Consider the following 22,620-nt stretch of genomic DNA (forward strand, 5'->3'; position numbering starts at 1 on the left):
AGGTTTAAGGTTAGGGTACGAGTTTAGGTTTACACATTGGTTATTGTTTGGATTGAGTTTATAGTATAAGTTATGACATTGTTTATGATTGTTGTTTAATGTTTGGATTGATATTAGTGTTACATTACGATTGCATATAGGGTTACAATTATAGCTAGGATAAGGGGTTACATCATGGATAGTATCATGGTTAGGGTAATGATTCTTCTTTCTTAAGATTACAGTTTATGTTAGGAGTGAGGTTAGATTTATGAATATAATTACTTTTATGGTTAAAGTTAGCATTAGGATAGTGGTTTAAGCTTATGTTATGTTTAAGGTTTGGACTATGGACTATGTTTACATTTTGGGTTATCATCTTGTTTAGGATTACAATGATGTTTACTATTGCAATTTAATGTTTGCGATAAGGTTTAAGGTTAATGTTTATATTAATGTAGTATGACTATGTTCTTTTGAGACGAATTTTAATAAATAGTAGACCAAATGATTTTCTTATTTAATCTTGAATATCTCTCCAGCATACCTATTGCAACCTAAAGTGCAATTACTAGTTAATACCGTTAATACAAATTTTAAATGATTGCCCTAATTTTTTCTTAAGCGTAATTTTTTTTTTTTCAACTCGTTTTCTCTCATTATGCCCATTAAAATTGCACGTTTTGAACACGGTAAACGAACTTAAACGGGTTAATGTGAACGCTGCGTTTGACCTGCTCTCTTAAATTTTGCAAAGGGCGCACTACTGTTTTGGACTACGAATAAGCGGAGAGGATCATCTTCACACAGAGGGTTTGAAACTTCGGATAAAGCCATCCACTGAGATAAGAAATCAACATTTGTGGAGCGCTTTGTATATGGTACTGCAAAATATTTCCCTTCCTGTTCATTTTCATTGAAGTTTTGCAGTTTCTAAAATTTTCTAGGGTTTGTCAGTTTATTTAGTGTTTTGTCCAGTTTTTAGGATAGATGTTAAGAAAACACACTATCTTTAAAGTTAAAAATGTTTTCTGGCATCGCTTTATTTAATAAAATACAGTTTTTTTGGTATTCAAATCTTAAGTTACTGCATTTGGGTTCAGTACCGGGCTATCAGAACAGTTTTCTTTGTATTTAGTTTTTAATATAATTTTTGTGCCCTTGGAAAGACTTTTTCTCTAATAAAATTTAACTGTATACTTGTATCTGGCCTTGTTTATTGAGCTACACCTTGACAAAAATAGTTGTTTAATAATTGAATTGCTTCCCTAGGATATAGTATCAGTTCGGTTTTATAAAATACTGTGCCTTTGGGTAAAGCTTTCTGTTTTAGGCTACAGTGAAATCAAATTTACCCTGAGAATATGTCTGCATTTGGAGAAAACCTAGGGCTTCTCTTAAAAGTGCAGTCGATTTTCAGTGAGCTCATTTTACTCATACTTGTATTCCATAAGTTGTTTAAGATTTTTATAACAAAAATCCCATTTTTAACTTAGTATTGATGGCTGATTTTCTTTTTTCCACTTAAACTAAGTCCACTGGGCTCCAGTTTCATGGACGGTTCAAAAAAATTCATCAGATTCTATTAAGATTTTTTAGGATTATTTTAAAGTAGGCCTCTCATAAATTGATAGTGCCGTTTTCTCATAAATTTTATATTGCAGTTTTGTATTTAAAAGTTTAAGCTCCAAATCTACAGAAATTGATTATTTCATATTTTTTTATCAATTTGCCTGTTCAATTTGACATGTGCATACATACATACATGTGTTTGTACGTGTGTATATACATTGAGAAAAATTTACAAATTTCAAATGATTAACAAGTAGCAGTTTTTTGTTTAAAACTGATGAGTGAATTACGAGCTCTAACCCAAATGCACCTGCTTAAAATTACAAATAAAAAAATAGAAACTCCTATTTACCAAAAGGGATTTCTAATTAATCCTGTAGCTCATGAAAAGTTTGTTGCTTGTGCTGCAAGTTTGATATTACTTGCTTCTTATTTCATTTTTTCTTTGTTTCAAGCAGTAAGATCATTTTTCAAACACCTGAATGGGATTGTCTATCAAGAAAATCAAATGTTCATCCAGATTTTTTTTTTTTTGGTACATGTGGAACTTTGCAGATGCATTCCTATACAGCCGGATTTTATTGACATGGTTCTGCACAAAATATATTCGTATATAATAATATATTGAACATAGATGTATTCCCATTTTGTTGGAGCAGGTCCGCACAGCTTTGTGTGGTGTATTAGTAACATTTCACTCAAGAAGCTCATGATTACACCGAAAATATTGCAATCTGTGGCATTTGTTGAGGTTATAGGATCGCTGCAAGTGTAATAGCTTTTCCTAAATGTTTTGGTATGTGTTTTCCAAGTGTAGATCTGAATGCATATGTATAGGAGTAGAAGAGACATGTCTGTGTTAATCAACATTTGTTATGATAAGTTAATTTCAATTAGAAATTATTAACAACTACATATGTATATATTATATTATATATATATATAAATGCAATAATGTTTAACCAATAACCATTGGAGATTAACTCTAGATCAATTCAATCTGACCGACGCTACAACATTAACACTCCCTCTTAACTAGGGAGGATTGTTATAGAACACTCTATGCTCTCAAGCATATAGAGAGATATCATCTCACTATGATATTCTTGGAATGACATATATCCATCAAATCAGATATAATCCGATTGATGCTATATAATCAACACTCCCTCTTAGCAAGGGAGGATTTAAACAACACAACCATCTCACAAAATGGTGATTTGATTTTGGGAAATCTTATCAATCTCACATTCTTGTAAAATGAGCACTAGCATCAACACCAAGATGCCTATCAACAAGAATATCATATCCTAGAAAGATATGAGTTATTTGATTTCAGACACACTATGAGATGATATTGAATGTAGTCTAATAGATAACAACCTTGATCTCAGGGACAACAAGTAGTCTCCATTATGACAAGTACCATGATCTTCGGCAAACTCTGGCACATTAACCTAATGTATTAAGTTAATCTAGTCTATCATGATAATAGATCAAGATCTCACGAACAACAAATGCAGTATCATGATCTCCGACACATTCTGAGACAATAACTTAATGTAGTCTATCATGATACGTTCATTATCATGATCTCCAACACATTCTGGGGCAATAAATTAATGTAGTCCATCATGCTAACAAGTCAAGGCATTGTTAATATCATCACCTTACAATAGCGACCTCACAACACAACCAACGATGAAAGATTGTCACCTCTCATGATGTTTTCCAACAAAATCATGTAGAAACTCACATGACATCCACCACAAACCATGTTAGAGGGTGGATCCACCATAGCTGCTCCTAGAGGGTTGAACAAGGGCTTTCACCTTAAACTTCTTTCTCATAGAGAAGAATGCATTACAAGGAATTTCACCTCAAATTTTTCTTTCATAGAGAAGAACTCATTGACTGAAGTAACCCCGACAGGATTATTGCTCCTTTTAAACACCAAAATACTAAAACTTCAATGATTAGGCATTTTGTCAAACAGTTAGCAATCGAGCTCTGACCACCCGTTAAACTTTGACAAACACCTATTACTTGGCAAGCAAACTCAACCCGAAAGAAAGTACTGCTTTGTGCAAGTTTGTTGTTTTATAGTTTTGAGCAATGTTAAATGCAAATAGGCAAACCACAACTGATATGCTGAATACTGAGATTAAATGAATCGGGCTGCAATAAATTACTCTTGATGGCCAATTTGCAATAAGAGATCATCATTCTATTATGAGTTATCTACAATGAAACTTCAATCGACAACTCTAATTCCTTTATTAAAAGCACCACAAATTACAATTTCAAATACAAGAACCTGGTTTTTTCCTTGGCAATACATTTTGCTTCCTCCAATGTTCTCCATCCATCGCGATGAGGTCCCTGGTGGTAGATCAGTAAATTGTTGAGACGCCTCTCCCTCCAGATCGCACCTGTGGCAGGAACCGGTTGTTTGCAGTCTCTATCCCAAATAAAATGGTGCTGCCGCCAATCCTTGGGTAATATCCTATTCGAATCCGTGTGCATTAGTTCCCATGGTTGATTCCGCAGCCGCTCCAGCCAATTGAATTGCGGATGGGTCAAAGATCAATTCTCCTGCGGCGAACTATACTAGGTCTGTGATTAATTTCAATGCAATGGCGCTGATGGTTGAGTTTGAGTATTCTTCCCAACCTCCGATGGATCCCGTTCAAATATTCCCAAACCGTTGCAATTGGCACTTCCTCATTGACTAGATGATTGCCCGGAATATCTCATCAAACAGCCTCCTGGAGCTGCGAAAATGCACGAACATGTTCTATGACAACACGGGAATTAGATCATGAAATGGATTCCCATGATGCCTTCAGGATTAGTGCTCAAAGGTAGTCACTTTAAATGTTTCTGCAGCTGTAGATGTTTGATCTGAAACCCACAAACTTCGTGCCCTATGAAAATACTAAATCTCCCTCTTGGAAACCGTCACTTGTCATGTGAGTACATGTAAACATGTGTTCAAAAGGGCTTTTTCATAACTTCACTTTCCCAGCAAGGTATTGACGATCAACGATGACCTTCCTGAAATTGTCATCAAGATACAGTTACCAAGACTCTGAAAACTGCATTTGGTTTGCTGCGGAAGAACAGTTTCTAACAGAGGCGGAAACTCTTCAACTGTACAGCCCTTCAAATCCCGACTGCAATCCGATCCGTTACAAATATGACTCAGCTCCGGATATGGAAGAGTAAGTATCAACAATATGAGTGGCCCGATTTCTTCATGGCTCGGCCAGATGCCATTAATCTGGTCTTCCAAAATTCCGCTAAACTTTGTGCAAATAATTTCAAATGCCTTCTATACAAACAGCTCCATATACGGAAATGCTAACTGGAAGGGAAACTTGGAAACTTGTTCATGCCTCTAATTTGCTCATACCGCGTCTTCCTCTATAGAAGGCTGAAGATATCGCCTTACTCCTCTTGCCACCTGAAATTATAATGAATTTCAAACCTTACGAAAGCTTAAATCTACAAATAGCAATTCTCAAATGATCCTCCGGATTTGGCCTTAGGCCACAAATTCTGCCCTCGATGAAATGACTATATCGTCACCTCCAATCTGCAATAATTCGGATGATATTTCACACCCTCAAAATCGCGTACCAATTGAGAGTTATCGTTCTCAATGGCCAACTGTGACAATTTGCCAAAACCCTAGGTTTCCACAATGCACCTGTGATTGAATCACTATCTGAAAAACAAGAGAAATCCAACTGCCTTATTCGAATGGAGCCCCGAGGTGCCTATTTATTCTTTTTCTCCATCCTCTCCCGAGACTTCTAGAACCCTTTTTGATCTTATCCCTCAAGTGACTTTATTAAATACTCCAAGTAACTTTATTAAATACTAAAGTCACTTTATTAAATACAAGGTCATCTTTTAATATTTATTTATTTAATTAAAATAACTAATTAGTCGTCCTTGGACAACCATTAATTAAATTAATTAAATCGAACTGTCACCAGAAAATTGGGGACATGACATTGACAAGGAATTGCACTTCGAAATTCTCCCTCTGAACAAAGATTCTGGGAAGTTAGATCCTCTAATTGCTCCCTGTTGATGTGAGTTTTGTATCACTTACATAACATATTAGTAATTGGATATTCGATATGGGATATCAAACATGCAACTTCTCTCTTGAAAAGTTAATGCTCATGAGACATGAGTATAACTCCAATGTTCCTTACACCGTTGGATACTTGCTCAATTTTATCAATGTGATTTGCTGGTAATCATGTAGGCGGCCTTACGCTATTCATTCAAGGATGACTTGGACTTTGGTGGAATGAAGGTGAATGTGACTCGGTTTGTGAAATGTGCAGGGGCAGATAATGTTGATGATGGTGGTGATGGAGGATGTGTCTACCAGTGATGATGTTGATGGGAAGCGATGGTTGTGGAAGGTAAATGGATGTGCTCTGATACTTAACTTACTTCTCTACTTTGCTTCTCTAAACTTCGACTACCCAGCTACTCACTATTCTACTCCTACTCCTATGAATGGAAGGTTAGCAAATGGACGGGGATCAAACCTAATGAGAGTTGACCAGCGACCTCACTTCCACAGGTGCAATGATTCAAAGAAACAATAAACTAGTTCACCACACAAGGCTTCCCAACCAGTCGCTAGGATGCTAGTGGTCTAGTATTGACCCCTATCAAACATTTACCAAAGCTACCATACAATTATCCATCTACTTTAACCTCACTTAAACAACTTCAAATAAAATTTGCTTCAACAACTTGAAAGGAAATCTAACTAAGTGGAAGCAGAAAACATGCAATAATACCCAATGTTCTTAATCAACATGCAAATCGCAACAATGAAAAAGAGAGCAATTTTGGTATTATCTTCGCAACAATTTCTCCAACACTGTACAAATGAGAGCAAATGGCCTTATATAGGGGCCAAAAATACAACAGATGGTGGAGATCAAAACAAGATCAACGATCCAGATTGGATCCTCAAAATCCTAATTAGGGTTGCCACCCCATCGGCCAATGAGAAGACGCCACCTCATCAATGGACTGGTGCAAAAAGTGGCAACCAATGAGAAGACACCAAAATGGTGGCCAATCAGAAATAGACACTTGTCCTATTATAGAAGAAAGAGAAATTTGCCACTTGGGCTTACATTAAATGATCTTCTAATATAAATCTTCCCTTTTCTTTTATTTTCTTAGCTAAGGCAATGAACTTAGCTAGCCTTTCATTAACTTCTTCGTGTGTGCTTTGTCCTGAGTTCTGTTGACTTCACCAGGCTGCTTGCTGCTTGTAGTATCCTTTCGTGATCCTTCTCATATTCTTTTGCAAATCCAATAAAAGCACCGAGGGAGGCAAGGGTGCCCAAATGCTTTTTCTTGATAGCAACCTTTCCCAACTCATCCAACCTCGATCCAAAATCTGTCTAATTGACATCCTCTTCTCTGATATCCTCAAGATCAAGTGCCACCCCAACGTCGCTCATCATGGTTGAAATGGAAGTGTTGACACTTGGGCTATGATGTGCAACTGCCTTTTGTATATCCTTTTATGGTACCGCCATTGGTATTGGTTATGCGCCTCATTTTCAAGAAGGGGGGTGTTTTGGGCGTCTTTTTTAGTGTTTGTCCCCTTAGGATTCTTGCTTGTACTAACATCCTCCATCTCGTCGCCCTATTACGGGATGGTAAAGTGGTGGGCAATTAGACTAGCAGAACCAAGGGAGGCAATCCTTAGACTAGAACGATAGAAGGATGTTAGCTTAAGGACCCCTTCCAACTCTAAATGATTTGAAATTACCTTTACTAATAGGCAAGGGGGATTGTCCTTCCTTTAGTCTGTCCTTCATTCGTACCATGTCCACTATACCGATATTGGTGTCAATTATTCTCTTCATTTTCGAGAAGAAGGGCGTTTTGGGCATCATATCCTTGTTCTCTTTCTTAGTGTTTGTCCGCTTGGGATTCTTACTTGCACTAACATCCTCCATACTCGTCGCCCTATTACGGGATGGTAGAGTGGTGGACCAAAGGAAGCAATCCTTAGAGTAGAATGAAAGAAGGATGTCAGCTTAAGAACCCCTTGCAACTCTAGATGATGAAAATTCACCTTAACCAATAATTGTATAGTGACTTTTCGGAATTAGGGCTAGACCTCAAGAACTTTAAATCCACTTGCAAATCAGAAATTTATCATCTAATTCACCTCCAAATAAAATTACCCAACCTAGGGCAAAAATCGCAGCCCCTCTTGAAAATTAGAATTTTATCTTCCACAAATTTTGGCTCCCACAAAATTCGGCTCCCACAAATTTCTGCCTTCCACAAAATTCGGCTCCCACAAATTTCGGCCTTCCACAAAATTTGGCACCACAAATTTTGGCTCCCACAAATTTCGGCCTTCCACAAATTTTGGCCTTCCACAAAATTCGCCCTCCACAAATTTCGCCAAGCAAGAAGAGTGCAGATCTCCTCTTGCAAAATCGCCAACACCTTGAGAAGGAGAAGTGAGAAGTGAGGAGGAAATGGGAGAGAGGCCTCCTCTTATACCCAACTATCTTTACTCCCTCCAAGCTAGCCAACTTGGACCCTGGGAGCAAGAAAAACGATAATTAATGCAAAATTATGGCCCACAATTAAATACTTAGCTAAATATTAATTTTGCCAAAATGAAAATTGCCAATTAGTTCTAAATTGCAAAAGGAAATTAAATGGTGCCTTGGAGATGTTAAATACTTCCAATTAATGAGGGTTTAGTAATTAATACATCATTAAAATTGGATTTTGGCTAACCAAAAGCCATTTTTCAATATTAAATTACTAATTTCATTAAAGACTAAAAAGTTTTCAAGGCAATTTTAATCCATTAAAGACAATTTTTTGCAATTTCATTTAAATCGATTTTGCTAAGCAATTTTAGTTTTTTAACACAAATAAAATTATTTCTCTAGAGCCTAAAATCGATTTTGCAATTTGCTTTCATCATCACAAGAATTAATCTTTTTCACCAAAAATAATCAAGATTTTCCTAAAGACCAAATTTAACAAAATTATCATTTTTGAAAATTATCCAAATTTACACAATTATATCCGGTTTTCAAAAGAAAATGTCCAAGTACAAAATTTACAATTTTATTCCGCCAAGTTGGAATTAACTTTGAAATTTGTTTGGCCTAAGGATAGAATTAGTGGCTTTGGAAAATCAAGTAAAAAGAAAATTGGGTGAAAATAAGCTTAAGTCTCTCCCATTGGCTTGAAAGTGTCCAAGGCTCAAAATTCTCAAAAATCAAAATTGTTGGACAATCCAAAAATTCGCCGAGGCGAAAAAAAAGGGGGGGTCCCCAAAATTTTGGGGCGATGGTGTGAAAACCTCACAACACTCCCTTAGAAGCTCTCTTCATTCAAGGATGTCTGTGATAAACTGCCGAACTCCCTTTGAATTTGATATCAATCTGCCGACTTTCTGGTGACAACTCGTCACTTCCTCATGATGTAACAAGGGTAGGCCCATCAAAATCATGCAATCACACACGTATTTTTAGACTCCCTCTTAATATAGAAAGATACTCATAATCTCAATTATCAAAGATCTTCGCTTCAAGAGCCTCACTTTATACAGACCGTACATCATATGTCTTAGACTCATCAGCCCAATTATCCATATTACACACACATTAAACATTTACACTTGAATACAGACAATCCTACGACATTACTTTCAAATTACGATCATATATCAGCCGTCCAGTCGAAAATGTCTTCCAATATCCCATTGCTTGTCATCTGTGGCAACAAAACAACCAAGTCACATAAAAAGCAGCCTTTGATTTGTCATCGTTCCTTTAACTATACTATCACAGAACCAACAGACCTCAAAAAGCCAACAAACCTAAAAAAAGGTCATAACCCAATGCACCTCTGGAATATCCTCCCCAATATCTAAACCTCACAACATAATCTGTGCTGCAATGTCAACATTCAACTCTTACCTATGCATGGCCTTGTGAAACAGATTCCCTAGCGCTCGTTGCACTACCCTAACCACTTCATGAGAAGGGCATTTCACAAGTAACTTCAACCTGTGATCATCCATATGACCAAACAAAGCCTTTTGTTGTTTACCTATTTGAAAAGTAAAGAACGCCTCCATTGCTGACCTTTTGTGAAAACCAAATAGAGAGGCAACCACACACCAACACAAACAAAAAAGAAGCTACAAAGCATAGAACAACTTGTCACTTTGCCAAAATAAATAACCCATCAAAATTGCAAGCCTTTCATATCACCACCATTCACCTTGTTTTATAAATGCCTATTGTCTCGATCACATTTCTGGAAGATTTGGGAATGAACAACAAAAAGCCACCACCGTCATTCATCATTTGCTATTATTATCCTTCTTGGCACAATTAATAATTAATGCTAGGCTTTATTTATCCGCATTCACTGTATATAGTATATACTATACATATGGTACTTAAAATGCTAATTATGAAAAATGTCTAACAATATAAGACATATAAGCTCATGATGACTGCTATTGCTTGTCTAGTTTTACATTGCATTGAACATTGAACTTTGAAAGAGATGTAACTTCTAACTTCTATCAAATAAACTAATTAATCAAAGATTCAAATATCAAAAGTCACAAATATCAATTTATCAAACATGTACCCTTTTATGTGCTCTTTAGTCTTCTTTTGGCTGCTGTTGCAAAAGTTGGAAAACCATGAAATGAACAAAAATGAGAAAACATAGAGATTTTATGAGATTTCACCCTCTGAATGGGCCCCACATTACCCTAGGGCTAGAGAACATAATAAAAAAATATAAAACCTTTTTTTTTTTTTTTTTTTTCTCATTTATTAAGCTGCCCAAGACGGGGGACCTCTGTCTGTCACCTGGAGGGGTCGTCCCCCTGTCGCCATATGGGACATCCCTGCATCCCAGGAAGATGACAACCCAATGGTGGCACTGCTGGGGACGTAGGAATGTCGTCCCCTCGTCTTGGCCACTTAATAAGCCATTTAATAATTTAATAATAATTTGGCCACCAAAAATATAATAACTCCCAAAATCCTCATCATTTAAATATGCCGTTTGTAATAGGAGTCCTACCTATTATTTCTCCATGTGACCAAATATACTTTCCAAAAAATAGAAAGGTTTCATCTCAATCGACAACCAACTTACCACAAATAGTAAGTACAAAAAACTAAGCCCAAACGAAGTCTAATTTGAGCCACACGAAGACCAACCTGTAGCTTACTAAATTGTGGAGAAGACAAGACCGTCCCAAGCCAAGCCATTGCCTCAAAAGACCCTCTATCCACAATAATTAGTCTACGAGGATCACAATAATAGGCTAATCCTTGAAACTCTGATGTTGGGGGGACATTACAAAAGCTTTCTTTACCTCATCCATAGTCATGACACCAATGAACATTTTTTTTAGCACCAATCAACATTTTGTTTTGGGATTCAAAGACACATCTAGGAATCACATACAAAACTTCTGTAATGTCCTATTTTAGGACATTTACTTATTTGTATCAATTTGACAATATTCAATATCATATCCCTCTCAAAGTTGCATATATATATATATATATATATATATAGAGTCATGTCCTTTCATCGATTATAGATATTTATATTAATAATACCATATCATATATATATATATATAAAATTTATATAAGTTTAATAACATATATTATATCTATAGTGATATCGTTATTGATAGTATCAGTGTTATAAATATTATTTATTCATTAATCTTATATATATATATATTCAATAGTATATTATTTTAAATATCTCATATATATGTATATATTATATATGTATGATAATATATATGATATATAATAATTTATATTTTTAATTTATATACTTTATTAATCATTTTAATATTATAATCTTTATATATTATACTTATTTATTATTAAATTATATATGTCAAAATGGGGATATCATAGTCCTCCCCTCTCGAATTTGCTTGTCCTCAAGCAAAATCATTCATACACGAGCTCCTTCATAGATACAAAATATATTTGCATACAAAAGGCCTAAAAGATTTATGAGATATACATCTTAATGAATGAAAACATGAAGTGGAAGTAGTCAGATGAATGCATGAAAGCACGAAGCATACACGATGTAGACAGAAGCAAACACGATGCAAACACAATGCAGACAGATGAAGACACGAAGCAAACACGATGCAGACAGATGCAGACACACATTATGCAATTCCTTGATTGTGAACCTGCAACCACAAAAAATCATTAGTACACATTTATATATAAATTCTCCTTTTTAGGATTTCCTTATATAATTCCCTTGACAAGGTATTTATTGTCTCAATTTAGTGACTTGTCAATCAAAAGTATAGTTCATTTATTAACTCATCATTTTCAGAGTATGGGAGGAGAAACTATAATAAGGTGCCCTATTACCCAATCATGGGCCTCATTGTTCTCCTTTATTATTGTTATCTCTCTTCGATCATCATCTCCAAGATAGTGCCTTTGTATGATGTACCCTGGGGTAGTCTTGGATGATGTAGCCCAATGCCCATCTCATCGCAGGCCTTACCTAGTACCTTCGAATGGTGTCACCTAGCCCATTCCACTGCTGGCCTTATCTTATCTTGGAAGATGATGACCTTATTGATTTTACTTTACAATAATGATTGAAAACTTATTTCACTTAGAATTCAATATTTTAAAACTTAATTCTATTAAATCATTATTTGATTGTAAATATCTAATTCGATAATTATTTGATTATTACCTATCAACTTAAAATTCAATTTCATTTGGTTGTAACTATTTGATTAGAATCATTGATAGTAGGTATTAGACTATTCAATACTCTTCACAATAACAAAATGTGTCAATCATAAGAAGGACACTAACAATTATTTCATAATAAAATATATGAAGAAAATATATAACTTACCTCATTACCTTTATGTGTTGAAGTGGTGATTTAGAGGTATTAATCTTCATATCCACTTAAGGTCTTCCTCTAGTTTAATCCTGAAAATAATTTGATTCCCAAATGAGAATCCCAAAATAAAAGAATTTTAGTAATTTCATCTTAAAATTCAAAATAAATCAAAGATGAACTTATCTTGATTGAAATATGCAATATTTGGTAGCTTCTTCAATTTTATCCCTTTGAGTCTATATCTCTTAATGGAAAGACTAGCATCACCTTCCCCAACCCATAGAAATAGAAGTATTTGCAATATTGCTAAATCTTCAATGATTCTTCCCTAAGAATCTTTAGTGAACCTTTACACATGATCACCATATGGATTCATATATATGACTAACAATTTAGATTGATCAAAGTATTTAGATTATGTTGCGGATATCTCCTTTCCTCAATAATTTACAAGTGCCATTCTTTCTTCTATCTAATAAGACATCCTTTTGAATAGATATGGCTATTTTCCTCCATTAGTCTTCAACTCTCATACACATGATGTTCATCACACTTTTCATTTTTATTCCAACTTTGTATGATCATACTTCCTTTGCTTCATCTTAATCATCATTTCTAATACTAATATTCACATTACTACAAGTAATTATCATTAATGTCCAAATCTATTAGCTTGGGTGGTGATCAAGTTGTAGATCAATTATAATATGGTATGAATCCGCTCATACTTTATCTGACTAAACTATCAATGCATGTGATCAATCTTTATTGTTGAGTAGTTTAGTCAGCAATTAATACATTTGATTTTGAATGTTTAGATTTTAAATCATTTGCAACATTAAGAATGATATTTTACCACATTTGGTATGATCATTCTATAAGGGCTTAAGCCAAGAACAAACTGTCCTCAATTTTAGATCTCTTTTTATAATTATTTTCAAGTCTTTCTTTGTCCATCCATGGGGTAAGTGGAATCCACGTGGATGGCTATCAATTGAGTGTATTATGAAAATTCCACGTACTTTCTTTTACCAATTGTTATGTTATGATTTGATGGTTGTGTACCTCATAGGTTTCAGTTATATCTTAATGGGCTTCAATGTGTGAAATGGCTGCAATGTTCCCGAATATCCCAAATTTTGTACTCTCTCAGATGCTACCAATACCATTCAATATGCTCTTTTTTTGGTCTTCCTTCCATGTTGATAGTTAACTCTCTTAATTAATAAGGCTTGTATTGGTTTGAATGTTGATATGCCATCAATATTGTCGGCTGTAATATTTATAAAATAATTATGTAGATTGTGCCACCAATATAATAATGAAGTTCTTCAGGGTTCTCTTATTTTCAGGCATGTCCTTGCTTGATGTGGTTTCCGACACCCTGAGGATGTTCTACAAGGTTCATGGCCACACCACATACCTTGGGCCAGTAAAACATAAACATATGATATGTATTTTTGTTATCATTACAACCTTTGTTCCTTGACAACGAACATCCTTTGCAAATACACGACATCATTGGATCATAATACACAGCTCGTTATGTAGTTCATATCACATATCGGAGAACACATTTCCTTAGTGTATCATACTTCCAAATTGATATGCATAGAGGTCATATTCACAGGCATTTGTAGCACAATTAAAATTGAACGTACATTCCCATTTGCAATTCATTGCTTTAAGCATGAATTTGAACACATGTAATGCATATATAATGTATATACAATAGGGGAATACATCCATAATGTATTGATAATAAAGGTGATGGTAGACTCGCATGGGTCTGAGTGCGCTTTTCCAGCAAGGTTTGATGGTGCACGCATTATATATTTTATTCGATTGCCTAGCGAGTTTTTGTGATTTCATCAATCCATTTGTTTACTCATTTTCTGACTTTGTGATATTTCCAAATTCTTGTGGGCTTATCTGAATTCCATGATGAAATACTTATAATCAATAAACTCATTTGATTCCGATAACCCATTGTTCTTTCCTGAATACTCTCGTCCGACGCAAACGCTGCTCCAAATGAGTTAATCTTTGACTTATTGTGATTGTCTACCATAGTAGACATTATATTGGATGTTGAATCTATGTAATCTATTATTTTTAATATTCAAGGTGTTGATTTGAGAATTTATAATTGCTTGTCTTTCTTCAGGCTGGTAGGAACATGCTCTGATACCACTTGTAATGTCCTGTTTCAAGACATTTACTTATTTGTCTTTTTATTTGTATCAATTTGATAATATTCAATATCATATCCCTCTCAAAGTTTGATATTATATATATATGCATGTTTCATAGAGTCATGTCCTTTCATTGATAATAATTATATTATATTAAGAATTATATAATTATATTAATTATATATATTTAAATTAACAATACCATATATATATATATGTATTATTTATGTAAGTTTAATAACATATATTATATCTATAGTGATATCGTTATTAATAGTATTAGTGTTATAAATATTATTTATTCATTAATCTTACATATCATTTTGTGTGTGTGTGTGTGTGTATATTACTTATATTCAATAGTATATTATTTTAAATATCTAATATATATGTATGATAGTATATATGATATATAATAATTTATATTTTTAATTTATATACTTTATTAATCATTTTAATATTATAAACTTTATATATTATACTTATTCATTATTAAATTATATATGTCAAAATGGGGATATCACAACTTCCTCCAGTTCCTCCATTTGCTGAACGTTTGTCCTAACCATTCTTGACGAAAAAACTACCTCCCTCCTTATTTATGTGATCCTTTTTAGATAACTGTCTGCCTGTATTATCATTGATTGAGAAAATTATATTTTGGGCCCTTTCAATATTGATTGAGTTATGATTTTTTTTTTTGTGTACCTATTTCCCTCATTTAGCCATGTTTTGCTTAACTTTTGTCTTGACAAAACTTGTTCTCTCGCTAAAGTTTTTGCATATTCCTTACTCAATTGTTTCTCCAACACAAAATCCTTTTCATCCATTCCAGTAGCAATCATTTTTTCATTTAAAAAGATTAAGAGATTGTTCCAATTTAAATTCTGCAAATATATTTTTGAAATGTCTCCCATTCCAACATTTTAACTATTCTTTTAAAAACTGAAACTTTCTAAAGAAAACGAAAGCTCTAGTACCTTTTATTTCCGAAGCCTTACTCCACCAATCCACAATTAGCTCCTTGAATCCTTCCGCCTCGAGTCACATTGCTTCAAATTTGAAAGGGCATTCATCCGGAGAGGTATCTTCCTGTATACACAAATCATTATAGAAGTGATTCAGTGCACAGATTGGAAGGATCTCAGCATCACATGTCCATTGAGAGTTTGCCCAATTGCCTGCCAGTAAGAACCAGTCCAACGTCTCTACAACATTTGGAAATCCTGCCCTCCAATCGGTCCATGTGAAATCCTCCCTTTTAAAAGATAATCAATTAGGCCCCTTGTCATTACAAATTAAAAGCTTGTTGACTCTGACCCCCCCAGCCTATGCCTCCAGCTTTCTCCATAGGACTTAAAATTGCATTGATTCCCCACCACCTCCCCCCAAAAAAAGAACAGAAAAGAAATGCACACTTCACCCTCCTTCTTCCTTAATAAGTTTGATAAATCCAGCCACAAAGCCCGCTTTAGACTACTGCTATTTGGTTCATAGACATTAATTTTTTTTTTCATAGGTAATCGACCGAAGCCTAGATTATTTATTATTCACTTTATTATTATTGTTAAGATTAATTATAATTATGTGTTAATCTTGAGTAGATTCGAACCCAAGACCTCCTCGATTAGAGGCTGGCAATTTACCGATGCGTTGTAGGCTCTTGCCTGGTTCATAGACATTAATGATAGAGAAGCACACACCTAATTGTTTTGAAGTTACTCTTAGTCTTAACCATTGCGAAGATCTTGCCTTACCAGCAAGAACATCTGCTAAAAGGTACTTCCATCTACTAAAACACCTACTAAACCAGTATGAGTCCTGCTCTTTAATCTTGGTTTCGTGTAATAGAGTTAAATCTGGTCCTGCTTGATCAAGCGGATCTTGTCAGGGGCATTGCAGCCCATGGCATTCTACGATAGCAACCTCATGGCTGCTGGGAAAAGGCATAACCTTTTCCTGATCTCAATTTGCTTTGGTCCATAGCACTTCCCACAATAGCCAAAACTTGATTAGACTTCCTCCCTCTTTTCTTCCTTTTCCCAACTTTTACTTCGCTGTTTTGAGCATCTGATTGATCTTTTCTTTTTAATGCCTTCAAATTCACCGAAACCCAAAAAATCCTTTTCCCCTGAACCATATTCAGAGCCCGAATCCTCCATGTTTCCACTATAATCCTTCACCCCTTCAAAGGAACTCTTTAAGTTACAAATAAGACAGATCTGAATATCTTTAACAACATCATCCATCTGGTTTGAGATAATCCCTCTAGGTTGAGCCACTCTAAAATTACTATCGATGCAGGCTAAAAGATCACCTCTACGATCCCCTGGTTTTTCCATTCTATTAGTCCAATCTCCATTTTCCTAACATCCCCTCATCCCATCATTATGTTGGGCCATCTCTTTTGCACCTGCAAAATCCAATCTTCTCCCTTCACTATCTGAGCCTTTGTTCATGATTTCCCCCGTATCAGGAGATGTGAGTATTACTTTCTGTGGCTCTTCCATTGCTACCATTAAATACATCTGCTCTTCATGTCTATTTGCATCATCCTTTATCTCATTTATAGACCCATCTTCAAAGACTTCTTCCTCTAACACACCTAAGAATAAGAACCCGGTTTCCTTTTCAAACATTGTGTGTATGATTTCTTTTTGTTTCACCAAATTGTTCTGCTCCCTCACTTTTCCGGCGCACAGATCTTCCTCCCATTTTGCAGAAATCACCAATCTTTCCAGTTTGTCATTCTGATTGTCTTTGCAACTCTTCTCTGTAACTTCAACACTCTTTCTGCCAATAAATTCTGAGCAAGTCCTTTACCATTTCCAGCTTAATACACGTATCTATCTCATGGTCTTCGCCCAAACATTTTGTACGTATTCTAACATCCTCCTCTATCCTTGAAGGTTGCCGTTGACACAAAAGTCTGTACCCTTGCTTGAGGTATGACCCTCAAGCGATCTTGTGTAACATGGGAACATCCTCCGAGTGTGGGACTTGCACTCTGAGGTTGAATATCTGGAGAAGGCCGACTTTCTCTCTATCATGGTGCACCTAAACTATTGCTTGAGAGGAAAAGGGAGAAGAAGAACATAAGTTAAAATGCTGAAAGGGAAAGGGGGGTGATGCACTGAGATGGAACATGGTTACAACTTTGCCCACAACTGCACAAAACATCAATGAAACACTCCAATACACAGATCTTGACTCTAATCCACCCTCAAAGAACTCACATGCAGGTTTGGAATTGATTAAATGCTGAAAGCTAGGATATCTTCACAACACAACACTTTACCAGTAAATTAAACACATCATACAAACCTTAGAAACTAGAAAATAAACATTTATTACAAGACAAGATACATGCACAAAAAATGAATGGCAAGAAGAGGTAATAAATAGAGCTATTTCATTATTGGAAGACAAAAGTTGTAGAGCATAATGCTGCTGCAAAATACAGATAGAGAAGAACCCTTAAGAAATAATTACAACTTACCTTTATAGAGTTCAGGCATGACTTTTGATGTTTATATTGAGTTCAAACCCCAATAGGTGGAATTGAGTTGTAGAGGAGAGCAATAACTGAGAATCAGAAAGAAATTTGATCGTGGAGTGCAACTGACCGTGGAAGTGAGAAGAAGAGCCAAGAACGATGCATCCAGTTGTAGGAGATCAAATAATCGAAAATCTGATCATTTCATACATTAAAGAGGCATGGAGTGCATTGGCATTGTGTAAAAAAGGCCCGAGAAGTTGCTCAACATTGAAGATTTGGCCTTGCTAGCGTGAAATGGCCGCAAGAAATTGATTCATGCCGTTGGTAGAAAATTGCAAGAAGGGATAAGAGGATGTGTTATTTGCCCGCAACATGTAGGGTTGACCGCGTGGGGGAATTTGATTTCCCCAAAAAACAAATGCTAGCCATCGAGATAGATCTTCTCTTGAAATGGACGGCCTAGATGGTGAGGAAATCTCCCCAACACAAGATTAAGCCATAGCCATTGATCAAGATCTTTTATTTGAAACTAACGACTAAGATGCAGTGAGGAGATAACGAAGGAAGTAGATAGCAGGAAAGGTAGGGATCCTCGCTACGTAGCACAATCTCGGGCTTCAGAGCCTTGAGAAAGCATTGCAATATGAGGAAGCGTCAGAATGGAGACACATGGCATTATCTCGCGCAATTTCGGGCTTTGGAGTCTCGTGGAGACACTCGCATACGAAGAAATACCGGGTTGGTGACGCGTGGCAGTATGAGCCAACCTGAGACTAGACACTTGGCAACATCTCAACACTTTCGTGAGATGAGCAAGACTATCTCACGAAAACATGCAGGCCGATGATGTGTTTTGCTGTTTGACAGAACAAATGACAATCGTTTAATCTTTTGTTGAATCTCCACCGTCGATTTGCGCATGTGCATGTTGGGTTAACTTAAGTGCTGGAGATGGGACCCTTCACCACGGGCGCAATTCTGAGTTCCAAAGCATCGAAGAAGCATTGCGGCATGAAGAAACATAATGGTGACATGCAGCAACATGATATTGGATGGTGTGCCGAGTCAACCACCTGTGCAAAAAAAAGAAACACGACAAAGATAATGCGGGAAGTGGGACCCTTCGCCACGTGGTGCAATTCCGAACTTTGGAGCCTTGCAGAGACTCCGCAGTATGAAGAAACACCGGAATGGTGACACACGATAGCGTCTTGTGTTTTCGGGAGGAGTATGCAAAAACACGAGAGCCATTGATGTGCGCAAGCCTAACCCACAACTTGGCAAAAGAGGAAACCGAGTTCACTCAGTCAATGAACAAATTGAGCCAGCTCAGTCAATGAAGAAATCGAGCCAACATGAATCCCTCTGCAAGGAATCCAGGCCGTTGAAGATCTCTCAGATGGATTATCAATGCCAAGTTGAATGGGGGCGAAAATAGCCAATAGTTGCCTCCAGGTCCTTATATCAGATTTTATCCTTGCCATATCTGGCACTGGATGATAGAATTGCCAGTTGATACAAATTCTAGGGAACATTTGAAAAGTGATCTTATCCACCGCTCCCATGGACTTAAGAAAAGAACCCGGCTTATTGCCTATAAGTTTTGGCAATTCTTCATTCCAATACTCCTGTGGGAGATTTCTTAATCCTATCCAAATGGGGAATTCCTTTATCTCTTCTTTTTGGGGGTCGAAATCTGGTTCTCATCGTTTTCATGTAAAACCCTATCCGCTCCATCATGTGGGGACCACTGTTCATTACTAGCTCCCTGTCCTGCACACTGGAAAATGTAACCAAGTAGAACCCATTTACAAGGGTTTTCAAACTACAAATCTTCCCCCATTTTTGATCACACCAAGATTTAATCATTGAGAATGCAGGCCATTCCCCACCCTATTTTCTAAAGAAAGCATATCCATTCAAAAAGTTTACTTATTCCATCCAATCTTTTCCCTTCATCAACAAAGATACCACATTACAATGTATCTGGGTACGTATTACCGTGGCAGACGCTTCTTGTTCCTTTACTAGTGTTGGTCTCCAGAATTTCTCTGCCAGTTTACTAAAATCTATGGGTACCCCCAGCTGTGTGGAGATGAAACTGTTTGTTGCAGGAGCAACCATTGACTGATTTCTGTAGCTCCCATTCCCATCACCATCTGATCCAGATCTTCTTGCCCATTTGTTGAGATGCCACTTGTCATTCTCTTTCCACTGATAGCCCTTTTTGGCATCTCTTCACTTGTTAAACGGCCATCTGGGCCTGTCAAAATTCCCATAATTTCTTCTTGCACTTCTCTGGAAACTGTGCCTGCTCCACAGTCCATCCTGCAATGCTTATAATAGGAAATAATTTTATTCAGATGATTCCAGGTTGATTTGTATCATGTCCACTGATGCCATAATTTTAATATATAAAAATTTAAAAAATGAGAATTAAACTTCCCTTTTTAGATTTGGATGAAACTTTTGATGATTGTCTTGAGCTAAGGACTGGTATCCTTGCTGTGTTCGCTATCATTAGGTGCTTTACCTTTCCAGGTCAGTATAATGTTTCCAGTAGAGCCTTGAGAAGCTTCATCCTGCTTTATCTAATCCACAATATTTTTCAAGGTCCAATCAGACTTGTGCATTGAATTCTTGCTTGATTACAATTTGGTCAATTCTATTATAATGTGACAAAGACTTATTTTTTTCTTGTGTCACATTAGTGGGGCAGTATGGTTTTGCTTTTGATTGACTACCATACTAGTCTCCTCTATTCTTTTTGGCAAATACATTAAAAATTTATCATCCAAGTTCATCTGGAGAAGGCTGCTAGGCTGCTGTGTTTGGATTTAAAGCTCATCATGGGATAAGAATTCTGTAGCCGTATGCTAACAGTGAAGTAACATCCATGTAAATTCTTATTTCTTACAAATATTTGTGGGTGCTACTATGATAAGTATCTGATTAAATAATGGCCAAATTGGCAAATAGGTGGAATTTCAACGTTTTTAATATTATTGAACAATTCTTAAATTGTTAAAAAGGGAGATGTGTCAATGTACTTGGGGGTGGATTGTGGACACAGTAACAAAAAAAGTTCAAAATTGAATTGTAATTGTAATTTCACATTTTATAATTTGTAGCTTTTTTCAATTGTATTTAAAAAAATTGCTGGTATGTACTTGTGATGAAGTGTATTTATTTGTGGCTTTTGGAAACAATAGTACCCTAAAATCAAAGTATGTCATGTTGCATTGTACTGTTATTGTGATCATAATTATTAGACTAAAATAGAAGTTATTCAGAGAAATTTGACTTTGTGAAACTGATTTTTGTATCCATAATATCCTGAATATGATTGATACCATACTTTCTAAAATGCAAGAGATCAAAGAAAGGGAGCAACAAATAACTTTCATGATTTCTTGTTTTTATTGATTTTAAGATACTATGCAACTTGTTTTTTGAATTCTTATCAGTTTTTTGAATTGCTTCTTTTGTGTTGAAATCAGGCGGACGCTCCTAGGCGAAGGTGAGAGACATGACAAATTCTGTTTGACAGTCTCCTTTACTTTCTCTCTGAACGTTTCAAATTTCAAAATATGTACTATTGTTGTGAAATAAGTTTGAATATGTTTGTGGAGGGCTTTCACATGTATAAAATACATGTAAACAGATTTGCTGCCATGACATTAATGTAATTTAGTAATGTTATGTTTTGTCATTTTTTTATCACAGATATTCAGATTCTCCTTCACCTAGGCGAAGGTATGGGCGATCTCGATCACAATCTCGGTCTGTATCAAGATCTCGATCCCCATCAAAATCTCGAAGCCCTGCAAGGAGGTATTTGGTTTATTTATATAATCATACAACATACAATGTATACTGTAATTCCTTTTGTATTATCCAAATTTTGTATTCATTTGAAGATTTAATAACTCTATAATATACTATTATGCTGTTTATACCCTATTACAGGACTTTGCCAAGGTTGATCTCAGTTTAAAGCAAACTTGCATGAACTGTATTGGTTAACGCAGATTTCTATAGAAGGAAATGATGATATTTTGATATGTACTGCAATCTTTTTAGGTAACTGCTTATGAATTCTTTTTGTTCTGTCTATGGTGCTTCCAGAGATTCTTCAAGAGCTGATGTAGTCAACCCTGGAAACAACTTATATGTCACTGGTCTTTCTTCCCGTGTTGTGGAGAAAGATCTTGAGGAACATTTTTCTCAGGAAGGCAAGGTAAAGAAATCATGAGCAAAAAGTAGCTCATTTTCTCTTTTTGCTTTTTGCTGCTGACTTTTGCTGGCAGAAAAACTCTCAAATATTATTTGTTGCAATGAAATTATTTTGGTGTTGACAAGACCTTGTTTATGAAAGTTCTGGTTGCTTTCTTT

The 22,620-nt window shown here is 35.7% G+C and overlaps 1 protein-coding gene across 1 annotated transcript in view; it reads left to right on the plus strand.

Annotated features, from left to right (window-relative positions):
* The first annotated feature begins 678 nt into the window (after positions 1-678).
* The window catches only part of LOC149556293 (uncharacterized), a 32,221-nt gene continuing 10,279 nt past the window's right edge, over positions 679-22,620 (plus strand). Inside the window, exons 1-4 of the mRNA XM_089830507.1 lie at positions 679-860; positions 21,726-21,745; positions 21,952-22,059; positions 22,354-22,465. Coding sequence (XP_089686633.1) covers positions 858-860; positions 21,726-21,745; positions 21,952-22,059; positions 22,354-22,465 — 243 coding nt within the window. The 5' untranslated portion in view covers positions 679-857. The remainder of the gene's footprint in view (positions 861-21,725; positions 21,746-21,951; positions 22,060-22,353; positions 22,466-22,620) is intronic.

This window comes from Cupressus sempervirens, chromosome 5, assembly GCF_028749045.1.
Source record: "Cupressus sempervirens isolate cs-2001-9-10 chromosome 5, ASM2874904v1, whole genome shotgun sequence".
Classification (NCBI taxonomy): domain Eukaryota; kingdom Viridiplantae; phylum Streptophyta; class Pinopsida; order Cupressales; family Cupressaceae; genus Cupressus; species Cupressus sempervirens.